Source organism: Theropithecus gelada, chromosome 2 (genome assembly GCF_003255815.1).
Source record: "Theropithecus gelada isolate Dixy chromosome 2, Tgel_1.0, whole genome shotgun sequence".
NCBI classification, from domain to species: Eukaryota; Metazoa; Chordata; class Mammalia; order Primates; family Cercopithecidae; genus Theropithecus; species Theropithecus gelada.
The window spans coordinates 163,017,612-163,041,006 of record NC_037669.1 but is presented as its reverse complement, the minus strand read 5'-3'; the positions used below and the strand labels follow the sequence as shown (position 1 = coordinate 163,041,006).

Sequence of the window (23,395 nt, the reverse complement as noted above, 5' to 3'; positions counted from 1 at the left end):
TTTGGCACCAGGGACTGGTTTATGGAAGGCAGTTTTTCCACAGATAGGGTTGGGCGGGGCGGTGATTTTGGGATGATTCAAGTGCATTATATTTACGGTACACTTTATTTCTATTATTATTACATTATAATATATATTGAAATAATTATACGACTCACCATAATGCAGACTCAGTGCGAGCCCTGAGCTTGTTTTCCTGCAACTAGACGGTCCCATCTAGAGGTGATGGGAGACAGTGACAGATCATCAGGCATTGGATTCTCGTAAGGAGATCTCATAGATCGCTCATATGCGCGGTTCACAATTGGGTTCACTCTCCTAAGAGAATCTAATACCGCTGTTGATCTGACAGGAGGCAGAGCTCAGGTGATAATGCTCGCTCACCTCCTGCTGTGCAGCCTGTAGTACGGACAGCCCCTAGTACCTGTCCGTGGCCCCAGGCTTGGGGACCCCTGCTGTAACAAGGTTTAGAGCAGGGTCCCTCTCGCCTGCATCCAAGAAGCTGCTTGTGAGACACCTTGACAGGTTTCCATGCACGGGGAATACGGAGAGGCTTGGGATTCTTTACCATACTTACCTTTGGATTTGTTTATCTAGCAGCATGTCCTGAATGTACCTTTCAGGAGAAAGATTGCATACTTTTCTGCTTTCCTGACCAGTCCTACATTTGTCACTCTTATTAATAGAGCCTTCTCCAGGATGCTGAATGCTTGTGTTAGAGTCAATCATTGCTATAGATATTTTTTCCTATAAATTTCTTGCACGATGTATGGAAATGAGAGTTATAGTATCTGATGTTAGGTGGTTCTTAAGTACCCCTAAGTTTTGTTTTAAATTTTTTTTTAAAAAGAGGACACTGACCGGGCACGGTGTCTCACGCCTGTAATCCCAGCACTTTAGGGAGAGGCTGAGGTGGGTAGATCACTAGGTCAGGAGATCGAGATCATCCTGGCCAACATGGTGAAACCTGTCTCTACTAAAATTACAAAAATTAGCTAGGCATGCTGTCGTGTGCCTGTAGTCCAGCTACTCAGGAGGCTGAGGCAGGAGAATCACTTGAACCTGGGAGGCAGAGGTTGCAGTGAGCCAAGATCGTGCCACTGCACTCCAGCCTGGGCCAAAGACGGAGACTGTCTCAAAAACAAAACAAAACAAAACCAAAAAAAAACAGTACGTTAAGGCCCAGGCAGGAAGATCGTTTAAAACCAGGCGTTTGTGACCAGCCTGGGCAACATGGCAAGACCCTGTCTCTACAAGAAATTTAAAAATTAGCGGGACATGCCGGCATGTGCCTGTAGTCCCAGCAACTCTGGAGGCTGAGGCAATAGGAGGATCCCTTGATCCCAAGAGATTAAGGCTGCAGGGAGCTGTGATCGCACCACTTTGCTCCAGCCTGGGTGACAGAACGAGACTCTGTCTCAAAATAAATAAAGAAGAATAAATTTAAGAAAAATCAGAAAATTTAAAAAGCACATTTTTTTAAGGTACATTAAAAACTTTTTAATAATATTGTTTTTATATAGAGAGAAAAATAAAAATGACTCATAAGCCTTCCACCCAAATGACTCCTGTTGGTGGTAATGGGATCAAAAGTATAAAATACAGTAAAAACGACTTTCTACCCTTTCCTCCCTCTTCCAGTCCCTCTCTTCAATGTTGATGTTTTTGTGATTTCTTCCAGGAGAAAAAAAAAAAAGATTTTTATTTATATCTGTCCATCCTTCTAATATTATTTACACAAGAGTGACCATACCATTAACACTGTTAGGCACCTTTTTTTTTTAAACTTAGCAATGTATCTTGGACTCATTTCTGTATCAGCACATAACAGATTTACTCTAATCTTCTTAATGGTTCCTAGGATTAATCACTGGGGTATTCCAGTGTTTAACTGGTCCTGCAATTAAGATTGCTATTAGAGCAACCCAGTAGTAAATATCTTTGTCCATATATCTTGAAAGACATTTGTGAGTCCAGTCATAGAAGTACTACCAGTAGTGGGGTTGCTGGACAAAGAGTGTGTGCATTTTTAGGTTTGAAGGTCAATAGCATCCTGCCCTCAAGAAAGGTTCACTGCTACCACGATGAGGGCCATGCCTGTTTCCCCAACACCCTTGCACGTAGTGACTATTACAGAAGTGAAAAAGGAAAATATATTATTCCAATAGCAATAAAATATAGAATAACTAGGAATAAACCTGATAAATATGTACTATCTGTGTGAAGAAAACTTTAGTATGCTCCAGAGGGACCCAAAGGAAGACTTGAACGAATCAAAATTGTGCCAGTTTCTTGCATGGGAACTTGCAGCATGGTGAAAATACTCATTCTCAGTTAAGCAATGATTTGAATGTGACCCAATAAAAATACCCACAGACTTTTTTAGTGGAGGAAGGGGAATTTACTGAGCTGATTTTTAAAGATCATTTAGAAAAACAAATTAGGAAGTTTCAAAATATAAACAGGAATATAGGAAGATTTGATAAATAGTTTAAGCAGATATTAAAACACAATACGAAATTAAAATTGTTTAAACTAGGGTTTTATACAAATAGATTCATGGATCACAGTCATAAGCTGATATTTGGGAATATAACGAATGACAAATGGCATATGATATATGGCATCTCAAATCAATGAGAAAAAATGGATAAACCCCTGTGGTGGGGGGGAGTTAAATTCGTACTGCACACTTTACGTGGGATAAATGCCAAATCGATAAAAGATTTATATGCAAAAAATAAAATATGTATTATGAGAATTCACAAGAGAATTGTTTTATAATCCCAGGTCTTTCTGTTATGACATAAAACTCGGAAGCCACTGAAAGCAAGATTGGTAAATTCAGCTTCATTTAAAAAGTTTTTCATGGAATCACTTGAACCCAGGAGGCAGAGTTTGCAGTGAGTGGGGATAGCGCCACTGCACTCCAGCCTGGGCAACAGAGCAAGACTTCATCTAAAAAAAAGAAAAGTTTTTCATGGCAAAACCCACCATATGCAAAGTCAAAAGGCAAGCACCAAATTGGGGACAGATAAATAAAAACTAAATTTCCTAATATGTAAAGAGTTCTTACAAACCAATAGAAAAACGTCCAATGACCCAATAGGACACCAGGCAAAGATAACGGACAGAGAGTTCACAGACAAGGAAACACAGCATTTAAATATGAAATGTTTAATAAGAAAAAAATACAAATTACATAATAAGAGAAATATAAGTTACCATCTCACAGGGATCTTTTTTTCTACTGAGAGTAGCCAGAGTATGGGAAAAGAAACAACTTTATACATCACTGATAGCAGATAAATCCATACTACTCTATGGAGGAAATGTAGCACTCACTGAAAAAAATTACAATGCACACATATATATGTGTGTGATATATATATATTTACACCTCTAATTATTTATTTATTTTTTAATTTTTTAATTTTTTGTGGGTACATAGTAGGTGTATATATTTACAGGGTACATGAGATGTTTTGATGCAGGCACACAATGTGTATATTTTTAACCCAGCAATTCCACGTCTAGGAATTTATTTTTTGTATGTACTATAAGCACACACATGTGAAATGTAGGAATGATATTTTTCACTAAAAAATTACTTACAAAAGCAAAAGTTTGCATACTCCATGGTATATCACACAATGGATCTGTAGAAAAGAATGAGAAAGAACTCTGTGTACTGCTATGAAATGGTCTCTAAGAAAAGTATACTGTTTTGTTTTGTTGTTTGTTTGTTGAGACGGAGTTTAGCTCTTGTTGCTCAGGCTGGAGTGCAGTGGTGCAATCTCGGCTCACTGCAACCTCTGCCTCCTGGGTTCAAGAGATTCTTCTGCCTCAGCCTCCTGAGTAGCTGGGATTACAGGCATGCACCACCACACCCGACTAATTTTTTGTATTTTTAGTAGAGGTGGGGTTTCATTATGTTGGCCAGGCTGGTCTCAAACTCCTGACCTCAAGTGATCTGCCCGCCTCAGCCTCCCAAAGTGCAGGGATTACAGGTGTGAGCCACCGCCCCTGGCTGAAAAGTATACTGTTAATTGATAAAAATTGATTTTAAAAAGCTAGGTGTGTAATGTTATGCTGACATTTGTGTAGAAGAGGAGGGAAATATATAGACTGACTTACTTTTGTATGAATTATTTGATTGTTAATGCATATACACACGAAAAGATAACACTGATTGCCTCTAAGGAAATAAATGTAGGAAGCAGAGGATAGGGCTAGGATGTAGACTTTTCACTGAATACACATTTGTACCTTTTGACTTTTGAACCTTATTTACCCTTCTCAAAAATAAGTAAATTAAAAATCCAAATTTTAAAATAATTCAATCACTAAAAATATTCCTGGTTTTGATTTGTGTAATTCTAATGCTGAATTAGAGCGTCTTTTCAAATATTGGTTAGCCTTTTACATTTTTAAGGCAATTGCCTATTCATATATTTTACCCATTTAAAAATTATTTTGGGGTCGAGGAGGGGTTCGCAAATTAAGGAAATTAGCCCTTTGTCTTAAGGGTCACAGAAATTTTGTTCCAGTTTGTCTTTTCAGTTTGTTTATGCTGCTTTATGCCACCTAGTATTTTTATATTTGCTCAATGTGTTTTTCTTCTTTTCCCTTCCTTTCTTTCTTTATTTCTGTTTTGTTGTTGTTGTTGTTGTTTTTAAGAGGGTAGAAATGACTTTTTCATTGTGATCAGTAAGAAGACGACTCTAGATCTAAAACATTCCATTATTATTTTATTTTATTTCATTTTTGAGACAATGTCTTGCTCTGTTGCCCAGGCTAGAGTGCAGTGGCCCGATCATGGCTCACTGCAAACCTCCACGTTTCCGGCTCAAGCGATCTTCCCACCTCAGCCTCCTGGGTAGCCAGGACCACAAGCACTGGCTAATTTTGAGGTTTCCTTTTTTTTTTTAGAGACCAGGTTTCACCATGTTGCCCAGGCTGGTCTCAAACTTCTGGGCTCAAGTGATCTATCTACCTCGGCCTCGCAGAGTGCTGGGATTATAGGCCTGAGCCACCACGCCTGGCCGACATCCAATTATTAACGCCTTTGGATGATTTGGAAAATGACAACCTGCTTATAAAGTCTGTTTGAAGACAGTAAAAACTGGGACAAACTCATTTTAGCAGTGACCTAGAGGATCCTCCCCGAGGGCAAGGGAAGCGGGGCTTGGGCAGGGCTGGGTGGGCGTTGTGGTGGGTTTCTGATGAGCCTCTCCTCTCTCCACTCCAGCGGAGCTCCCCGCGTCCTCAGCGGTGAGGCTGGCCTCCCTGCGTGACCTGCCCGCGCAGCTCCTGGAGCTGTACCAGCAGGGCTTCTCTCTGGCAGCCCTGCACCCCTTCGTGCAGCCCACGCATGAGCGGGAGAAGACGCCCCTGGAGCACATCTTTAGAGCCATCTTGATCAAGAAAACCGACAGGTAAGGCCTCCATGGGTGAACGGGTAGCATCCTGTTGTGGCTAAGGTATGCTCAATAGAGGAGGGGAAGTGAGAGGATGGGGTTGGGGGTTGAAATTTGCATGCTGTCCACAGGGCCTCAGCCCTCAGACAAGTGAAGCAAAAAGTTAGACAACCAGAGAGGTTTCCTAGCATCCTGCGATGAAAAGCAAATGCATGTCCAACTGCAAGTAGAGAGTTCCATTTTGCATTCTCTCCCTCTTTTAACTCACTGGATTAAACTCAGCTAGAAAAATGTCTCCTTAGAAGAAGTATACACCCAGAATGATGCGGCCGGTAAAAGTGCAATACTCTTAAACTGAAAGGTGTGGCTGGAAAACACAATGATTTTGTTTAGAGGCTATATACAAACTTAACGTCTTCCCCCAAAGTCTAGAAATACTTGAACATTTTGCGCCTACCATAAATTCTGTCAATCGCTTGACAGTTAAAAAAAATACAAAAAATAAACACCACCTAAATAAAATGCTATAATTGGTTTGGTCTCGATTTAGATTTTCAGGGCTTGGGGATGTTTTTCAGAGTGGCTCGCCCAGTTGAGTGTTTATGCCTATATTTCAGTTGAGCCTAATTAAGAAAAAAGAAGTGGGATTCGTCTTTCAAAAGGAACAATATTAATTTTGTTTTTCTTTAAAAAAAAAACAATGAGGATGGGATGGAGAGAGCAGTATGTTTCTCCTGCTTTCATAAAAATTAAAATTAAAATGCAGTCTGGGAAAGGAAATCAAGTTTGTCTTCTGGCCAACTATCATAGAAGGAATGACAGCATGTGCCACATTTTTAAAAGGGAGTGCAGAGCAGCTCCTCCTTGTTCTGTCTTTTTAAAGTCACTTTGCAGGTAGACAAAGCATTTGGCTGGTGTGCTCACAAGGGACAGCTGTGAGGCATGAGGTTGCGTGACTAAGACTGACCCCTCTTTCCTTTCCTTTATTTCTTCATGGTTGATCAAGCTCTGGGGCTCTTAGACTACATCAACACACATTAGAATTTGAAGTGAAAGGTGGTGCATGTTTTTGCTCAAACCCAGAATTCACACATTTTTGGGTAGGGCGAGACTTTTCTCAATGTCTGCCTTTTATGTGTATTAGTTTGTCTTTCTCTCTCTCTCTCTTTTTTTTTTTTTTCCTGTAGAAACGAAGTCTCGCTATGTTGTCTAGGCTGGTCTTGAAATCCTGGCCTCAAGCAATCCTCTCACCTTGGCCTCCCAAACCACTGGGATTACAGGTGTGAGCCACTGAGCCTGGCTGCATATTGGTTTCTTTTATTTTCTTTTTTATTTCTTTGAGATGGGGTCTCACTGTCACCCAGGCTAGAGCACAGTGGCATGATCTCAGCTCACTTCAACTTTTGCCTCTCAGGCTCAAGCCATCCTCCCACCTCAGCCTCCCAGGTAGCTGGCACTGCAGGTGCACGCCACCACACCCGGCTAACTTTTTTATTTTTGGTAGAGACCAGGTTTCGCCATGTTGCCCAGACTGGTCTGGAACTTCTGAGCTCAAGAGAGTTTCCCACATAGGTCTCCCAAATGCTGGGATTACTGGTGTAAGCCACCAGGCCCAGTCCATTATTGGTTCCTTTATGTTGATTGGCTGTTGATCATTATATAGGTCAATCATGAGAAGAAACTATTCTGGGGGCCACAGTGGTTTTAAATGACACTGACTCATAGGATATGTATAATGACAGTAGCTTATATTTAGTGAGCACTCACTGTATGCCAGGCTTGATCATTATCATTTCATCTGTATCATATGCCTATAAGGTTTCCTAGCATCCTGCGATGAAAAGCAAAAGTGTTATTTTTGTTCCCATTTTAAAGGCAGAAGATTCTCTTGATCTCAGAAGTTCCAGACCAGCCTGGGCAATGTAGCGAGACCTAGTATCTACTAAACATTTTTAAAATTAGCTGGGTGTAGTGGCGCATGCCTGTAGTCCCAGCTACCCGGGAGGCTGAGGTGGGAGGATTACTTGAGCCCAGGAACTGGAGGCTCCTAGGATGTGACTGTGTGACTGCACTCCAGCCTGGGTGACAGAATGAGATCCTGTCTCAAAAAACAAACAAACAAACAGAAAAAAAAAAAAAGCAAAAAAAGCCCCACAGTACTGAGACACAAAGGTTGAGTTGTCAAGGTCACACGGATGGCAGCCAGCAGAGCTCTGCCTTGCTCCCAGGAAGGCTGACTCCTGTACCTGCATTCTTAATCCGGCATGAAGCATGTGCTGAGTTCCTTTGCTCACAATTCTTACGGAGAATCACGTTAGGAAAAAAAAAGTGGGGGAGGACATATTTGATCTTCCATAAAGAAGTACTTTTATTACTCAACATTTCCCGCATTTTACCCCTCAGTAGTCTGTAAGTAAATCAGAATTTCAGCAAGGAAACAAAACAGACAAATGTGTTGTATGGATTACGTAAGGCATCCACGGGGCTCCAGGGATTCTATTCTGCAGATTATCTGAGTGGCCTTAGTGTTTAAAGAAGACAAGTCCATTTGGGTCAGATCACCAGCACATCCTTCAGTGTGATCTGCCATAGGAGGTGACATGAGCTCAGGACATGGCCTGAGCTTAACTCAGAAAGTGAAGGCGTATCTTTTTTTTTTTTTTTTTTTTTTTCTCCCTGCTGTGGAGCAACACTTCTCAAACTTTAACGTGCCTGTGAGTCTCCTGGGGATATGGTTAAAGAGCAGAGTCTGATACAGCAGGTCTCGGGGGAGGCCTGGGAGTCGACATTTCTAACTGGTTTCCAGATGGGGCAGACGCTGATGGTCCGTGGCATGCACTTTGAGTAGCAAGGGTGTAGAGGACCTAATTCTTGCCTAGCTTCATGCCTGGCACTCAGCAACACTACTGGGGCTTGCCACTCTACTCCTAGGAGAGCTGTAAGCACCAGGCTAGGTAAGAAAGAACACAGGACTCGTGGCCAGGAGGCCTGCGTTCTAGACTGTACTTGGCTACTAGTAACTAGTGTGATGCAAGGGCACATCAGTGGATTTTTCTTGTCCTCCGTTTTCTAGCTGCTATAATGAGGGGCTGGTACTACATGATTTGCAAGGCTTGCACCAAACTCTGAGTTATCTGATGGGACAAGATGGGTCAGAAATAAGAACCACCACTTTGGGGAATAGTGCATTACAAGCCAGCAGTGAAGCTGGGGGCTCAATAGGGGTTATTTACTTCCACTGAGGTAGCATGAACAAATGAACTTACTCTCCAGAAGCCAAAAATGAGCAAACTGTTGAGAGGAATGAGACATTGTATGCAGGAGGATTTTCAAGAAAGGGAAGTTGGCAGTCTCCTTGGGTTTGAGCTCACTTTTGTCCAGAGTTCCTGAACTGCCTGCCTGGTGACCTTAATGAACATTTCAGCTCCTGGACAAGCAGATCCAGAGAAGGAAATTCCTTGGGTAACTTTGTGTTGGGTCTTTGGAACTGCCTTTTTTGGGGAAAAAAAGAAAAAAAAAAGTTTGATAATTTATCATGTAAAACAAGGCAAAAATAATCAAGAGGATCACCCCCACTTCCAGCCCCAATAGTATTGGGTGGGAGGAGTGGTGGAGGTTGGAAGCAGAATCATTGTAAAATATAATTTTAAAGTACAGGAATTTTCTCTCCTAGCAAATGCAGTAACTGCATTTTTTTTTTTTTTTTTTTTTTTGTATTATGAGGAAAAGACCTCAACCATCTTAAAAATAAGCAAACAAAAAAACATCAGGGCCAGGCGCAGTGGCTCACACCTATAATCCCAGCACTTTGGGAGACCAAGGCAGAAGATTCTCTTGAGCTCAGAAGTTCCAGGCCAGCCTGGGCAGTGTAGCGAGACCTAGTATCTACTAAAAATTTAAAAAATTAGCTGGGTGTAGTGGCGCATGCCAGGAGACTCCTGGGATGTGACTGTGTGATTGCACTCCAGCCTGGGTGACAGAATAAGATCCTGTCTCAAAAAACAAACAAACAAACAAAAGCAAAAAAACCCCACAGTACTTTATCAATAGGGAGTTTAAGTAGTAAAAACAAAACAAAGGAAGACTTTTGTGATTAATTTTTAATTCAGACAGTTAAAGTGATACTTTTCACAAAGTCTGCCAAAGTTCTGACAGCTATAGATGCTGTTAAATGAAATGAGTTAGCTGTTAAAAGAGAAAGAAATATTTGGCTAATATTTTTCAAGTGGCGCACATTGAAAGAGAGGTAGATACACGTTCTCGATTATTGTTAGTCCAAATGAAGTTCATTAGCAAGAATCACCATGAGATGACTGTGTGAAACTTCAATATCAACCTAATGTGTTTGAAGGGTTCACATAAAATTTTTAGCAAATAACTGGGCTTTGGGATATGTCAGAACCACCAAACAGAACCCCTCAAGCCTGCATTTATTCCCTTACCCATTCACGAACACTTGCTGGGCGTGTACTCTTTTCAGCGTATTGTGCTAGTAGCCCTATGTGGTGGGAAGTTAGAGGGTGCAAGTGCCAGGCTCAGTGGAATGTGGAGCCTGCCTTCCAGGCACTTGCAGTCTAATTAAGTAAATGAGGTACATGTCTCATGCCACGGGAGTTTGGGAGAAGGAGATGCCACTTCTCACTGGAAGGGAAACCAAGGAAATGTTTCTGGAGGGGCAGCTTTTAACTTGGGCCTGCTTTCTTTTGGGCAGACATGGGGAGTAATGAGCATGAGGCAGGAAGAGTTTATTTAAATCTCCTAATGAAATGTTTTCTAGTGGTATGTGAGTAATTGGAGAGCATCGTTGACAGTCTAACTAAATTATTAATGAGTCATTCCAAAAGTAGTTCTCAAGTGCAGTAACATTCCTCTGAGCTCACTGCCATTTTGACAGATTTCACTTACATCCATGAAAAATTACCTGATCTTTTCTTTTGAAAATTCTAATAACTGCCATTTCATTTTACCATGGCAGGCCTAGCCACACATCTAACTGTAAATTGTTCTTAATTCTAAGTGCGTTGAATTTAGGCAAGTCAGTTACTTTGACTCAAGTTACTTTGACTCAAGAATGAATAGCTGAATATGAAATACTTAGTGAACAAGTAGAAAGAGAGTTTGTACTTCATTTTCTCAACTCTTTCTTTGGAACACTTAGTGATTTTTAATAGACAATATAGTTGCACTCACTCTGAATTCTAAGTATAGTTAAGTGATCCTTCATTTTTTTCAAGCAGTTTTCCTTAGAATGAGTTGCTAAAGGTCTTGAAACTTGATGGCTAAGAGAAGTCAGTTATTAGAACATCACTTCTGATGTTTCATGAGTGTGGGTTTAATTCTAGGTTGTTTTATGGTTGTAAATGTAAGTGCAGTACCAAATTGCATAGTACTGGTCATTTTTCAGCAGTTGAATTGTCATTGTTCACACGTGGAGCTAGGGTGTCATTGGTGTGTTTTTCATCATGAATGAGTTGAAGTTATTTGGCTATAGCTTTTGTAGAGTAATGCCTTACATGGTGCAGGGACCAGGACACTAAGGAACTCTGTGGACATTTATCAGGCACTTTTTGGCCTAGGACTGGGATGGGGGCACATGGAGGAGCTATAGCTAATGCAGAGGCTACAATTCTAAAATTCTTTTGGAAGGTGGAAAATGTGTACAGTCAAAGTTACCCTTGAAAATCTTTTGAGGTGCCCATAAAATGATAATACTGTGGCATCTCTCTACCTGACCAATGCATATTGTCCTTCAGGACTGAATCAGATTGCTTTTCCAACAGTGAACCCCATGGGGAGGTAAGCTGGTTTGGGTTTATAGTGAGTATTCATTGGAATCACACCTAGGGTGGTGAAATGTTTGCACCTAGGGAGGCGTTTGTGGGAATTGACATTGAGAGAACAGGAACTCCACGTCTCCCTTCTAGAGTTCATTCTGGGGCACATCTGCCTATTGAATAGAATAACTGGCACTGTTTTAAGTGGTAAACATTTATCCCTTTTAGTTGGATTTTTCTAAGGTAAACGTGTCTATGTAATCCACCATGCAAAGATGACTCTAAGGAGCTCCTAGATTTCAAGACCCAGAAATCTGGGTTTTTATGTGAAAACTTCTCTTTTAGCCTCACTTTTCCAAAGTAGCATTGTTTGCCCCTAACCCATGCCACTGGCTGCCATCTTGCAGCCTGAGATTTCTGTGTAATGCTTACATCAGTAGAGGTAATCATGCACCCTTTGAGCTGCTCATCCTGCCTTCGACACACAGCAATTGCTGGAATCTGTCTCTCCTGTTACTGTGTTTTAGATGTCTGCCCACCTCCACTCCCTTTGCTGAATCCTCTTCCATCTTTGGATTCCCATTGCTTGCTCAGAGTGCCAGGCCTTGAATAGATGTTGCTCAATAGATTTTGCATGAATTGAGTGGGACAAAACCATGCCCTGGAATTTTGCTACAAATTTTCACTAAAGGACCATAAATTCATTATAAGATAGATCTGTCTTTGGTTTACATATTTATCAGTAACAAAAGTATATCTTGATAATGCAGCCACATAGCACAGACCTCAAGTAATGGAACAGACAGACACCCACACACACACACACACACACACACACACACACACACACACTCCTTTCATTGCCAAAATAACAGTGATTTGCCACAAGAATAGATGTCCATTATTTTTCACTCTTCTTTTTCTTTTAAAAGACATTCAAAGGATGGCCTTCAAAGAAAGGAAATCTTTGCAGACCTTAAGTGAAGTACAAATGCATTATATTGCCTTTTTTTATAGCCTACAAGATAATATGAACATTTTCTTTGGCATTTGAAAAGGGCAAAATTGGGAAAGTACAAAATTATACTGAAACTAAAAAGAAAATCCTTTAAAAAATTATAGTCGAAAGTGTCCTCTTTAAGTGGCCTTGTGTCTCTTCATGTCTAATTTTTACCAATTACCTTGACTCTTGGGAGAATTATAGGGCTTCTAGAAAAAGGTTTCATAATTAAGCGAAATACACAGGGGGTAGGTAACGCCTACTGGGGAGTGCCCTAGAAAATGCTCACACGCGAGGCCGAGGATCAGCCCTGGAGTGCGCTGATTGTTGGAATCACACGTGGGGAAGAAAGTAACGGTGGGTTTAGCACTGACTGATGCATGCTACTGTAATGGGAAACTGCAGCCGCCGGTTTATTCCCAGAGAGCAGACATTGAGGAAGGTGAATTCAGAGCTCTTGCTTAAGGCAGAGCGGGGAATGAGAAGGTGTTTGTTTAGCTAGTGGGTCATTATTTTGGATTCCGATTTAGGAAGGGCAAACGCCCGTTGCTGGCAGCTGCCCCTCCTTTCTGGTGTCGTATCTTTCCTCATCAGTTTTCTCGAGCTTCCTGAGGGGTGTGGAGGATTTGATTAGCTCTCAGGGCTGCCACCGTACCCCCTGAGGAGCTGTCCAGCATCACCAAGACTACCTCAATTTATTCCTCCTATTTTCCCATCTCACTCTGGAGTGACACCCTTTTTCTGGTGTGTTGAAGTTTCAGGATTCACCGTTAATTATTGTGTTTGCACTTTCCAATCTAATATGCCAGCGTAAAGCCACATTCTCTTGGGGGAAAGAATTTTTTCCAATCCACACTCCTAAATGGCTTGCTGAGTTACTCTTATTCTCTTCCTCCAAAGCATCGGCCTTATCCTGGTGAAGAGAACGAGAGAGAGACGTGCATGGTTGGTATGAGAGCTCATTTTCCCCACTGCTGTTCTACAGCTGTCCTTGATTGACCTGTGTCTTTCCCCACACTTTTTTTTTAATTTTTTTGTTTCTTCTGAGAGAATTAGCACACTAGTGATTTCCAACCTCTCCCCAGAACTATTTTGAAATGACAGAGAACAGCAAGCAGGTACCCAAACAAAAGCAAAAGCACTAAATTTCTTTGAAATTTCCTGTTAATCTTAAAACTCGGGTGAATACTTCACTACCATGAAATGTCTATATTTGTTTTTTAAATAAAATAGAGGTCTCCTCTACCCACATGTACATACAATCTTTAAATAAAAATTGACTCTCTAGAAAGATTTATTTGGTAGCATTGCAAGGTAGACTACAGGGACACTTAGACATGATTTTGAGAATCGTATGCATACAGTGTAGGAAATTTAGTTGCAAATAATTTTACTAAAGCATTTGAGTTTTCTATTTATATGTCTATCTCATATGAAATATAGGAACTCAGATTGTCTTACTTTAAATCTTTGTGGCAGTCTTGTATTGAACAGTCTTTCTATTCAACTCTGTTGAATTGAAAATTGAAATTTTTTCCTCTTTGTCAATCAGAAGTAACTTAGATTTTTTTGTGTGTGTTTTTCAAGCTGAAAAAGATATAATGGGCATTACTAGTGATGGGTCCTGGATAAGACTAGTAGTAGAGTTTTACACTTTTAGATATGAATGCAGAAGTAGGTGAGATACAATGTTCAGATGCATATAAGTACATTATTAGTGATTTAAGTGTTCTTGAGATTTTGATATAATGGTTGTCTCTAAAATCTATCCAAATTTTATATTTTAAATGATTGAAAGATTGAACCATTTACAAAGATGTAAATGCTATAAAAATGCTATAAGTGTATGAAGATATGATAAATATGAGTACATCATTTCATTCACTTCCTATTCATCGACCATGAGTTGCAACTTAAAATGGCTACAAAGACTTTAAAAACCCAATTAGCAACTTGTATTCACATAACACCTGTTTCTGAGAGTCTCAGAGCACTTTGCTTCATTCCTGTATGTTTTCAGTATTATAATTAATTCTCACTATGTCCTCATGATGGTTGTTTTTGTTGTTAATATTTGTTAAAAACATCATTGTGCTTTCAGCAGAGGTTTTAGACATGCACTCTTTTGTAACTGAAAGGTACCGTGATCTTCCCTCATTCCCCACTTCTGATTTTATGTCTAGGAAAACGAGGCTGAAGAAGTTCTTAATGACTTCTCAGTTCTGAAGTTTGGAGTGGGTAGTGGGAGTGTGTGGTGAGTATAGAACTCAAGTTCCATCTTGAGACTCATGGCACAGAAATACATCGTCTTTCAACTCAGAGGCCCCAGAGCTTATAGAAACATCCTCAGAGAATTCTGAGAATTTTCTGGGCTTTGTAGCATCCCCAGTCCCCATGGCTACACTGTGGGGCGAGAGGCTTTGCTAATTCCCCAGCTAGTTTCAGAATATAGGGCTACTACTGCAAACCACTTAGAGTTCCCCAGATGGCCCCATTCAGCAGGCTGGCTGGGTCTTGTCAGTTTCTGCACCAAATGATTATATGTAAATAATGGTTCTAGGATTATCAGTGTGTTTTTTTCTCTCTGCTCCCTAAAAACAAAATAAAAATGTATTTATTACGTGTCTGTTGGGTCCTCTAAGGTAGCAGTCTTTGTCAGAGAGAATGAGATGGACACAGTTCCTGCTCGCGGGGAATTTGTAATATATTGCTATAGTTTAAGTCTCCAAAATTGCTCCGTCAAGCAACCTGGATCTCCTAGGAACATAATGCCCCTTTTCTTGTAAAGAACATTTATGTGTTTGCAGGTACTTCTTCATATGATTTCTCATTTTTGATAACAGCCATCATAGCTACCATTTATTTACTGCTGTGACTGGCTGGAGTCCTTGGTCATTGCTTCATGATATACATTATCATTATTCCCAAAAGCCAAGATGAAGGAAATGAGACTCAGAGTGGTACTTGTCCAAGCCAGTGTCCACACATGTCGTGAGTGGAGAAACCAGGTTTCACATTGGCACCTGTCTTCTAATAGCATTCTTCTTTAATTGTTTAGCTCTGAGGGTTAAGGTAGGTAAGGGTAGAATTTCTCAGCCTTGGTACTATTGACATTTTTGTGTATGGGACTGTCCTGTACATTGTGGGACATTTAGCAGACTCTCTGGTGTCTACTCACAAGATTCTACTAGCAAACCCCCCATCCCTGCGGTTGTGACAGATTCCAGACATTGCCTAATGTCTGCTGATGGGCAAAACTGCCCCCATTTGAGAACCAGTGGGTTACTTAGGGAGTAAGACGGGGAGTCTAACTTTTATTTTCTTCTAGATAGCCACTTTTGCCAAGAGCACTTACTAAGTTAACATAACGTTGCCATTGAATAAATGCCACCTTTATTATAGTTAGGATTTCTATATGTACATCCCAATCTATTCCTGATTCTTTATTGTTTCTTTGATCTACTTACTGATTTTTGTGCCAGAACCGTGTTATTTTGATAATAAATTTACAATGTATATTAACATCTAGTAGGGCACTATTCTTTTTTTTTTCTTTCTTTCTTTTTTTTAGACAGAGTCTCACTCTGTGACCAGGCTGGAGTGCAGCGGTGCAGTCTCAGCTCACTGCAACCTCTGCCTCCTAGGTTCAAGTGATTCTCCTGCCTCAGCCTCCCGAGTAGCTGGGATTACAGGCACGCGCCACCACGCCCAGCTAATTTTTTTGTATTTTTAGTAGAGACGGGGTTTCACCATGTTGGCCAGGATGGTCTCGATCTCCTGACCTCGTGATCCGCCCACATCAGCCTCCCAAAGTGCTGGGATTACAGGTGTTAGCCATCACGCCCGGCCAGGGCACTATTCTTTTTTAGGATCTTGACAACTTTTGGACATTGATTTTTCCATATAAAGCCTGAAGTAATTTTCTTCAGTTCCTGGTAACCTCTGTTGAAATTGTAGTTATATTAACATACTAATTTAAGAAGAATTTCCACCTTGTGTTTTCAAGAACGTAATGTTCAATATTATTGTTGGAGGTAAATTTTATTTCAGAACTTCATAATAATTCTGGAAAATTCTATGTACTATGTAAACAGTGGTTATTACCAAAGTGGGGTAGACATATTTAATGTTGAAGGAGAACTGAGGTGTCCATTTTTATATATTTTATTGAAAAATTAGGAAAGAGATGATGTATCATAATATTTAGCATTCAGGTTGAAGGTGGTGTCCTGGCTTGATGTGTACGTCAGAGGTCACCTGTGCTGTGTGGAGCAGGAGGGGCTGCAGAAGGGCTTGGTTCAGGGAAGCACTTTCAACTGAGATGTCAGTGAGGTGAATTAGTGGATCGCTTTTGGTAATTTTAGCTAAATTAACTCTCATGAAATATACACATGGCTTTAAAAATTTTCTGTGAAGTGATTGTAGATTGAAGAGAATACCAGTAATGTAAATGTAAAATCCTCTCTCTCTCATGCACACCTGCAGAAATGGCTACACTGACCCATCTCTCCCTGTAAGAGCTTTGTGGGACACAGTGTGAGATTAAAACACAATGTCGGGCCGGGCACGGGGGCTCACACCTGTAGTCCCAGCACTTTGGGAGACCAAGGCGGGTGGATCACGAGGTCAGGAGATCGAGACCATCCCGGCTAACACAGTGAAACCCCGTCTCTACTAAAAATACAACAAATTATCTGGGCGTGGTGGCAGGTGCCTGTAGTCCCAGCTACTCAGGAAGCTGAGACAGGAGGATGGTGTGAACCCAGGAGGTGGAGATTGCAGTGAGCGGAGACCGTGCCACTACACTCCAGCCTGGGTGACAGAGCAAGACTCCATCTCAAAAAAAAAAAAAAAAAAAGAAAAGTGGATTATAGTTCCATTATTCTTAACAATGAATCTCGTTTCAAGTGTATATTTTGCCTTGAGGTATTAGCTATTAATAGTGTGAACTCACTGTGATCATCATTATAAAATATTGCTTATTTCATCATTTCTCATGTTTACGATCTTCTGTTTTGTATGTTTTGTTTTATAACATGTGTAAGATGTTAGTACGGTGGTACTCAGGAATTTTTTTCTGGCAGGCTGTGTGATCAGAAAAATTTGGAGACAATTGATCCACTCAGCATTTGAGACTCGCTGGAACTGGTGGTTCCTGAAGCAGTCAGAATCTTGCTACTCAAAGTGTGATCCATGGACCAGCAGCATCAGCATCACCTGAGAGCTCTTAGAGATGGAGACTCTCAGGCCTACCCAGACCTGTCGAATCAGAGTCTGTTCTTTAACAAGGTTCCAGATGATTTGTACACACATTAAACTTTAAGAACAGAATTAAGCTGTGTTTTCCTGTAACACAGCCATTAGCCATGTATAGCCATTTAAATTGTTAAAATTAAGTAAGATTAAAAATTCAGTTCTTCAGTTGCACTGGCTGCATTTCAGGTGCTCAGTAGCAAAACATGGGTAGTGGCTATTTTACTGGACTGTACAGATATAGAACATTTCTCTCACCTAACTCAATTAGGGGGTATAGGTGGGATGTTTTAGAAAAGAAGAAAACAATCAGCAAAGTTTAATGTGGAACATGTGTGTTCAATGCACATAGAGAAGAGGTTTCTTGTAACCTAACTGGACAGGGCCCATGAGAGAGTCTTATGGACATCATTCCTATGTTGCTTTGCTAATTATTATCTGTGTGTTTTTTAATAATAGCAAAAAGCTATTATTGCTATTTTTGTTTGCAGATATGTGACTTTTCTGAACCAGTAAATGTCAGGCAGACTGCTTTTATTCAGTGTTCTATTTGCGTTAAAATATTATTAATTATGCATCGCTACTAATATTAGTTCTTTCTACATCTGTCAATGTAAAGGAGGGCCTTGCAGCATCACAGAGAAAGCAGGACCCTCCCCCAGCTCCCATTCTGTGTGGCTGCTCTCCTCTTTTCTGTAGCCCAGCTCGCTGGGGATTGAAATTCTTTCACAACTCCATTAGACAGGGAGCACCGAGGCAAAGTTTGTCTGTTTTCCTCTCGGTCTTTACAATTAACAGTGCACTCCTCGTAGTGCACAGTGGCTGATGGTTTGTCTCCCAGGGAGCCAGCCCTGACAGTAAGCAGCGAGATAGGATGATTTCTCTAGAATAAATAGCAGGATCGGATAGTTAAATGTCCCCAGTAATGTGTCCCCAGTAGGCGTGCACAGCTCCCTGAGAGAGTGTGTGGTGGGAGTATCATTTGCACATCTCCCCCGTCATGTCCAGAATATTCCCAGAGATAGCAAACTCTTTTCAACAGAAGTGCTGAATGTCTTTTGTGGAAGGGGAAGGGAATGTCGGAAGAAAGGACAGTGACTCATCTGTGGGTAAATTCTTCTCCTTCGTTGTGCTTCCTACTTCACAACTCCCCTGGGGGACCCTATACTGAGGTGCGTTATTTAAAGATTCACTAGGATTTTTACTTGACTATTTTTTCTTCAAGTATTTCTTCAGTTTTGCTGTAGTGGAAACTTTTAACTCCAACAGCCTCATTGCATTTGTGTAGATTTGGTTCATTTTGCAAAGAGGGTTCATAAAATTATGGGAAACCTTTTCCCTATTGTACTGGGAGCATCTTTGGGAAGGTTCAGGTTATTCCTCTGCCCACAACCACCACCAATTGCAGGGACAAGAAATATTGCCCTTCCATCTGCCCACTCCCTTCGACAAAAATCTCAGCACAGTTCTCATTGCTGCTGTCCTAAAATATACTTCCCCTCTTCCTGCATCATACACACTGCCGCCTGCTTCGTCTTCCCAGAATCTGTCGTAGTATCTTTCTAAGGCCACCCGTGACTCTTCTGTACTTCACAGTTAAGGCGAGTACCATCCTTTCTCACTAACTTTGTTTCCCACTGTTCTGCCCCGGTCACTGCAGAGCCCACAGTCACAGACTCGTTCTAACAGTGGATTCACCCATACATTCCCTAGGCTTGCCGTGACAGCCCCTGCTGAGTTACAGGCAACCCGCACCTTCACACACCTTTTGCCTAACTGACCTATTTATTATTTCCATCATATAACTCATGCTTTTCTCAATCTAGGTCTTCACTAATTTCTGTTCTCAGGCCTAGAATGTCCTTTTATCCATTGTCCCATGACTAACTTCCATACAGACTCAAAGACTCAGCTCACACGCGCTTTGCTCCTTCAATTTTCCCCTGATCCTTGACACTGGAAATAATTGAATTCTCATAGCACTTCTGTTTATATACGGTCTATCTAGACTTGAGGGCAGGATCTAGACTTGAGAGCAGCGCCTTCAATCCCTCATATGTGGTCAGCAGCCAAGCAGGTGATGGATAGGTGAATGAATAAGTGGAGATTTTTATTGTCATTAGTTATGCATAAGTTAATGAAACTAGGAATAGCCTTCTTTTTCTTTCATTGACAAATCTCTTTCAGATCTATAGCTCAGTTCTCTCCCTAATACTTCTTTAAAAAAAAAAAAAAACTGTTCTGATTATTCTATCGGAGCTTGGTGTTGCTTTGGGAAACAAAATCTTAAAATTCCTTCCTGTTTCCCAGAGATAGAGAATTTGTTTCTGTCAACTGACATTTAGTATTTTTTCTTCCTGGCTGGAGAAGTGCCTAGTAATCTGTTTGTGTTTGTCACCATTTCTTTTGATTATTTCTAAATGAAGCAAAAATAACCCATTGATGAACTGCACATTCTCTCTCCTTTTCATAATGTCCTGGGAAAAAGAAGACATCGTTTAAACTGATGGTCCTTGAAGAGATCTAAGGGGTTTATGAGCTGAAATGGGATTTATTACATGTTTATTATTTAAAAGTTATGTGTATCATAGTTTTTAGTCACATACTTACTTTTTAGAAGTATAGTTTATAATAATTTTTCGACAGGCAATTGTTTTTTAGTGGCCTCATTTTAGATCTTCTCATGAGACCAAAATGCATATTCAACTTACTACTTGGCACTTTGTCATGATTTGAGGGTTAACTGTTTTGCCCGTGACAATCACCAATATTTAAAGCACTCATAAGCAGTAGCAGTACTTGTTACAAAAATGTTATTTTAACGTCTTAGGAAAGGGTTAGGTCCCACCACTGTGAGAGCGGAGTGAGGGGCTGTTTCAATGGGTCAGACAAGGCTGGGCACGGTTGCTCACGCCTGTAATCCCAGAACTTTGGGATGCCGAACTGGAGGATCACTTGAGCCCAGGAATTTGAGACCAGCCTGGGCAACATGGCAAAACCCGGTCTCTATAAAAAATATAAATATTAGCTGGGTGTGGTGGTGCACGCCTGTAGTCCCAGCTACTCAGGAGGGTGAGGTGGGAGGATTGCTTGAGCCTGGAAGGCCAAAGCTGCAGGCTTTTATATGAGAACAAAATGTCTAGATTATGTGCTGTGGTTTCAGAAAGAATCTTTCACTCATTGCCCATAGGCCTTTGAATGTGCGGCCCTCGTTTGGCCCTCTGACCCTTCCTCTGCCTGGAGAATGACTACACCACCCTTGGCAGACGCTGGGGTGGTGGTGAGTGAAGATCTCCAGGTACGTCTCTGAGTTTGCACACAGTTTTCATTACAGTTGATGTTTGTGTATGAGTAATGAGGTCAGCCTGACACAGAATAGGTGGTCTTTTAATATGTTCTGAAATAACGCTGACATCTGTGGCCAGTTGTGTTGACATTTGAATTTCTCCGGCATGTGGGCACGTAGACTCTTTGCTGTCTCCTTCCTTGCAGTTAGGAAAGGCTGATGTACAGGTGCTCAGTGTCCAAATCTACTTTCATATGTTTGTTTGACAAGCATTATTTAGTGTGTGTGTGCTTTTTTCACTTGTTCACATTCAGTTTTGGCCCAAGTTCTGGATATAAGGTGTTAAAGAAAGGAGGACTGTTTGGAATGACAGAGAAATTCTGGAGGCCGGGTGCGGTGGCTGATGCCTGTGTTCCCAGCACTTTGGGAGACCAGCCTGGGCAACATAGGGAGAACTCGTCTTTACTAAAATTCAAAAAAAAAATAGCCAGACATTGTAGCATGTGCCTGTAGTCCCACCTACTTGCGGGGCTGAGGTGGGAGGATTGCTTGAGCCCAGGAAGTTGAGGCTGCAGTGAGCCCTTGATCATGCCACTACACTTCAGCCTAGGCAACAGAGTGAGACCCTGTCTCAAAAAAGAAAGAAAGAAAAACAAGTTCTGGAAATGGATAGTGATGGCGGTTGCACAACATTGTGAATGTACTTAATGCCACTGAATTGTACACTTAAAAATGATTAAAATGGTAAATGTTATGTGATGTGTATTTTACCATAATAAAAAAAATTTAAAAAGTAAGGAAAGCAAGAAGTTGGAAGTAGTTTTGAGTTTTTCTAACCAGAGGAAGCACAGACCCCATTCTTCTATTTCATTATCCCTGGTCTTTTTCCTTGAAGGTTTATTTTCCTCTTAGAATACAAGAGTCCACATTACTCATCTCTATAAGTCATTCTGTCTATTTTTCCCTTTTCCATGGACTTGTTCAGTTATGTCCCAAGGAAAATCTCTAGGAGAGTGGCAGATACAACATACCCTGCCTAGCAATAAGTTGAGATGTAACAGAAAAGTTGCAAAGGTATTACAGAGAATTCTCATATGCACTTCCCCACGTTTCCCACCACCGTTAATATCTTACATTACCATACTATGTTTGTGAAACTAAGAAATTGACATTGGTACTTCACTATTAATTAAACTGTAGATTTTTATCATTTTTCTGTTAATGTCCTTTTTCAGTTCTAGGATCCAATCCAGGGTACTACACTGCATTTAGTTGTCATGTTGTGATGGCTTTTTAAAACTTAACGGGGCTCAGATGTCTTAGTGGCTTCTCCATTGCCTCCAGCAATCAGAACCACTCTGCTTGTGTGCATTGTTAAAACTGTGTTGCTACACTGTAAAGATCTGAGTTCATTTTGTCTTATTCATTCTTGATTTTCAGGAAATCACATCTCTGCCCATAGTATCTTTTTATTCTCACTTCTTTCAGAAAATTCCTTTGGAATGGTGAAGTAGAGCCTCTCAAATCTCCAGTGCTCTGTATAAGAGGGGGTCCCAAGATGTGAGATGGGTCAGAGCTCTTTTTAGTTCATTTTTCCCCAGGCCGTTTCTGAGAAATGACTCAGCAGCAAGATGATGATTTTTTTTTCATGGAGCCAAGCTATTCTGAACCCAAATCAACATTTAAATTTGACAATCTGCCCAATTTATATGATTATCTGCTAGATAATCATATAAACAGATTAACAGATTTCTTCACACCTATTTGCACAGGGTATATGAAATCCAGTTTTCCTCTTGGGATTTCAAGAGGATAAGGAAATTGGAGAGAAGATTATACATTTGTTAATTGAGGAAATTGACAGGATGTCTCATACCCTTCTCCTTGACTTGCTCCCTTGATTTAACTTCCAGGAAAACAAACATGTTCTCTTGGTTTTCTTCCTTCTTCCCTGGTTATTCTTTCTTTAGCTCCTTGGCTGTTTTATCCTCTTTTTTCCCCATCCTCTTCATGGTGGAGGGTCCCAAAATTAAATTCTTAACCCTTCTCTCGCTACATTAATGGAGATCTCATCTAGCCTCATGCTTTAAGTAATACCCGGAGGCTGATGACTCCCAAATTTATATCTCTAGCTGCCTTTCCTGCAGTCCAGACTGTTCTCCTGCCATTCAGACTTGAGTATATATATTCAAGTATATATATATATACACTCAACCGTCTACAACACATCTCAACTTGGATGTCTTCTGGATATGTCATATTCAACATATCTGAAACTTGAATTATCTTTCTTCCCCCACTAAGCCTGTGCCACCCAACCCTTCCCCATCATAGTTCTGGCAAAGTCATCCATTCTCCCAGTTGCTAAGGCAAAGATCCTTGGAGTCATCTTTATCTGCTTTCCTCCTTCCACACCCCACAACCTGTTCGTATGAAAATCTTGAAGGTTTTACCTTGGAAATATAACTGGAACCCAGCATTTCTCACTGCTGCTAGGACACTGTTGCCAACCCAGTCTAAGCCACCATCATCTCCTGCCTGGACCACTTAGAGGGGCTCCTGGCTGCCCCTTACAGCCAGAGAGATCCTTTTTAAAATTCACCATATCATGTCACTTCTCTGTTCCATACCCTCCATGGACTTCCTCTGTCCTTCTGAGTAA

General features: G+C 40.8%; 1 protein-coding gene across 4 annotated transcripts in view; it reads left to right on the top strand.

The window, feature by feature from the left end:
* The window catches only part of RFTN1 (raftlin, lipid raft linker 1), a 202,248-nt gene that overhangs the window by 79,997 nt on the left and 98,856 nt on the right, over positions 1–23,395 (top strand). For all 4 annotated transcript variants that reach the window (XM_025375063.1, XM_025375064.1, XM_025375065.1 and 1 more), the window contains one exon: positions 5,252–5,438. In XM_025375063.1, the coding sequence (XP_025230848.1) occupies positions 5,252–5,438 (187 nt within the window). The remainder of the gene's footprint in view (positions 1–5,251; positions 5,439–23,395) is intronic.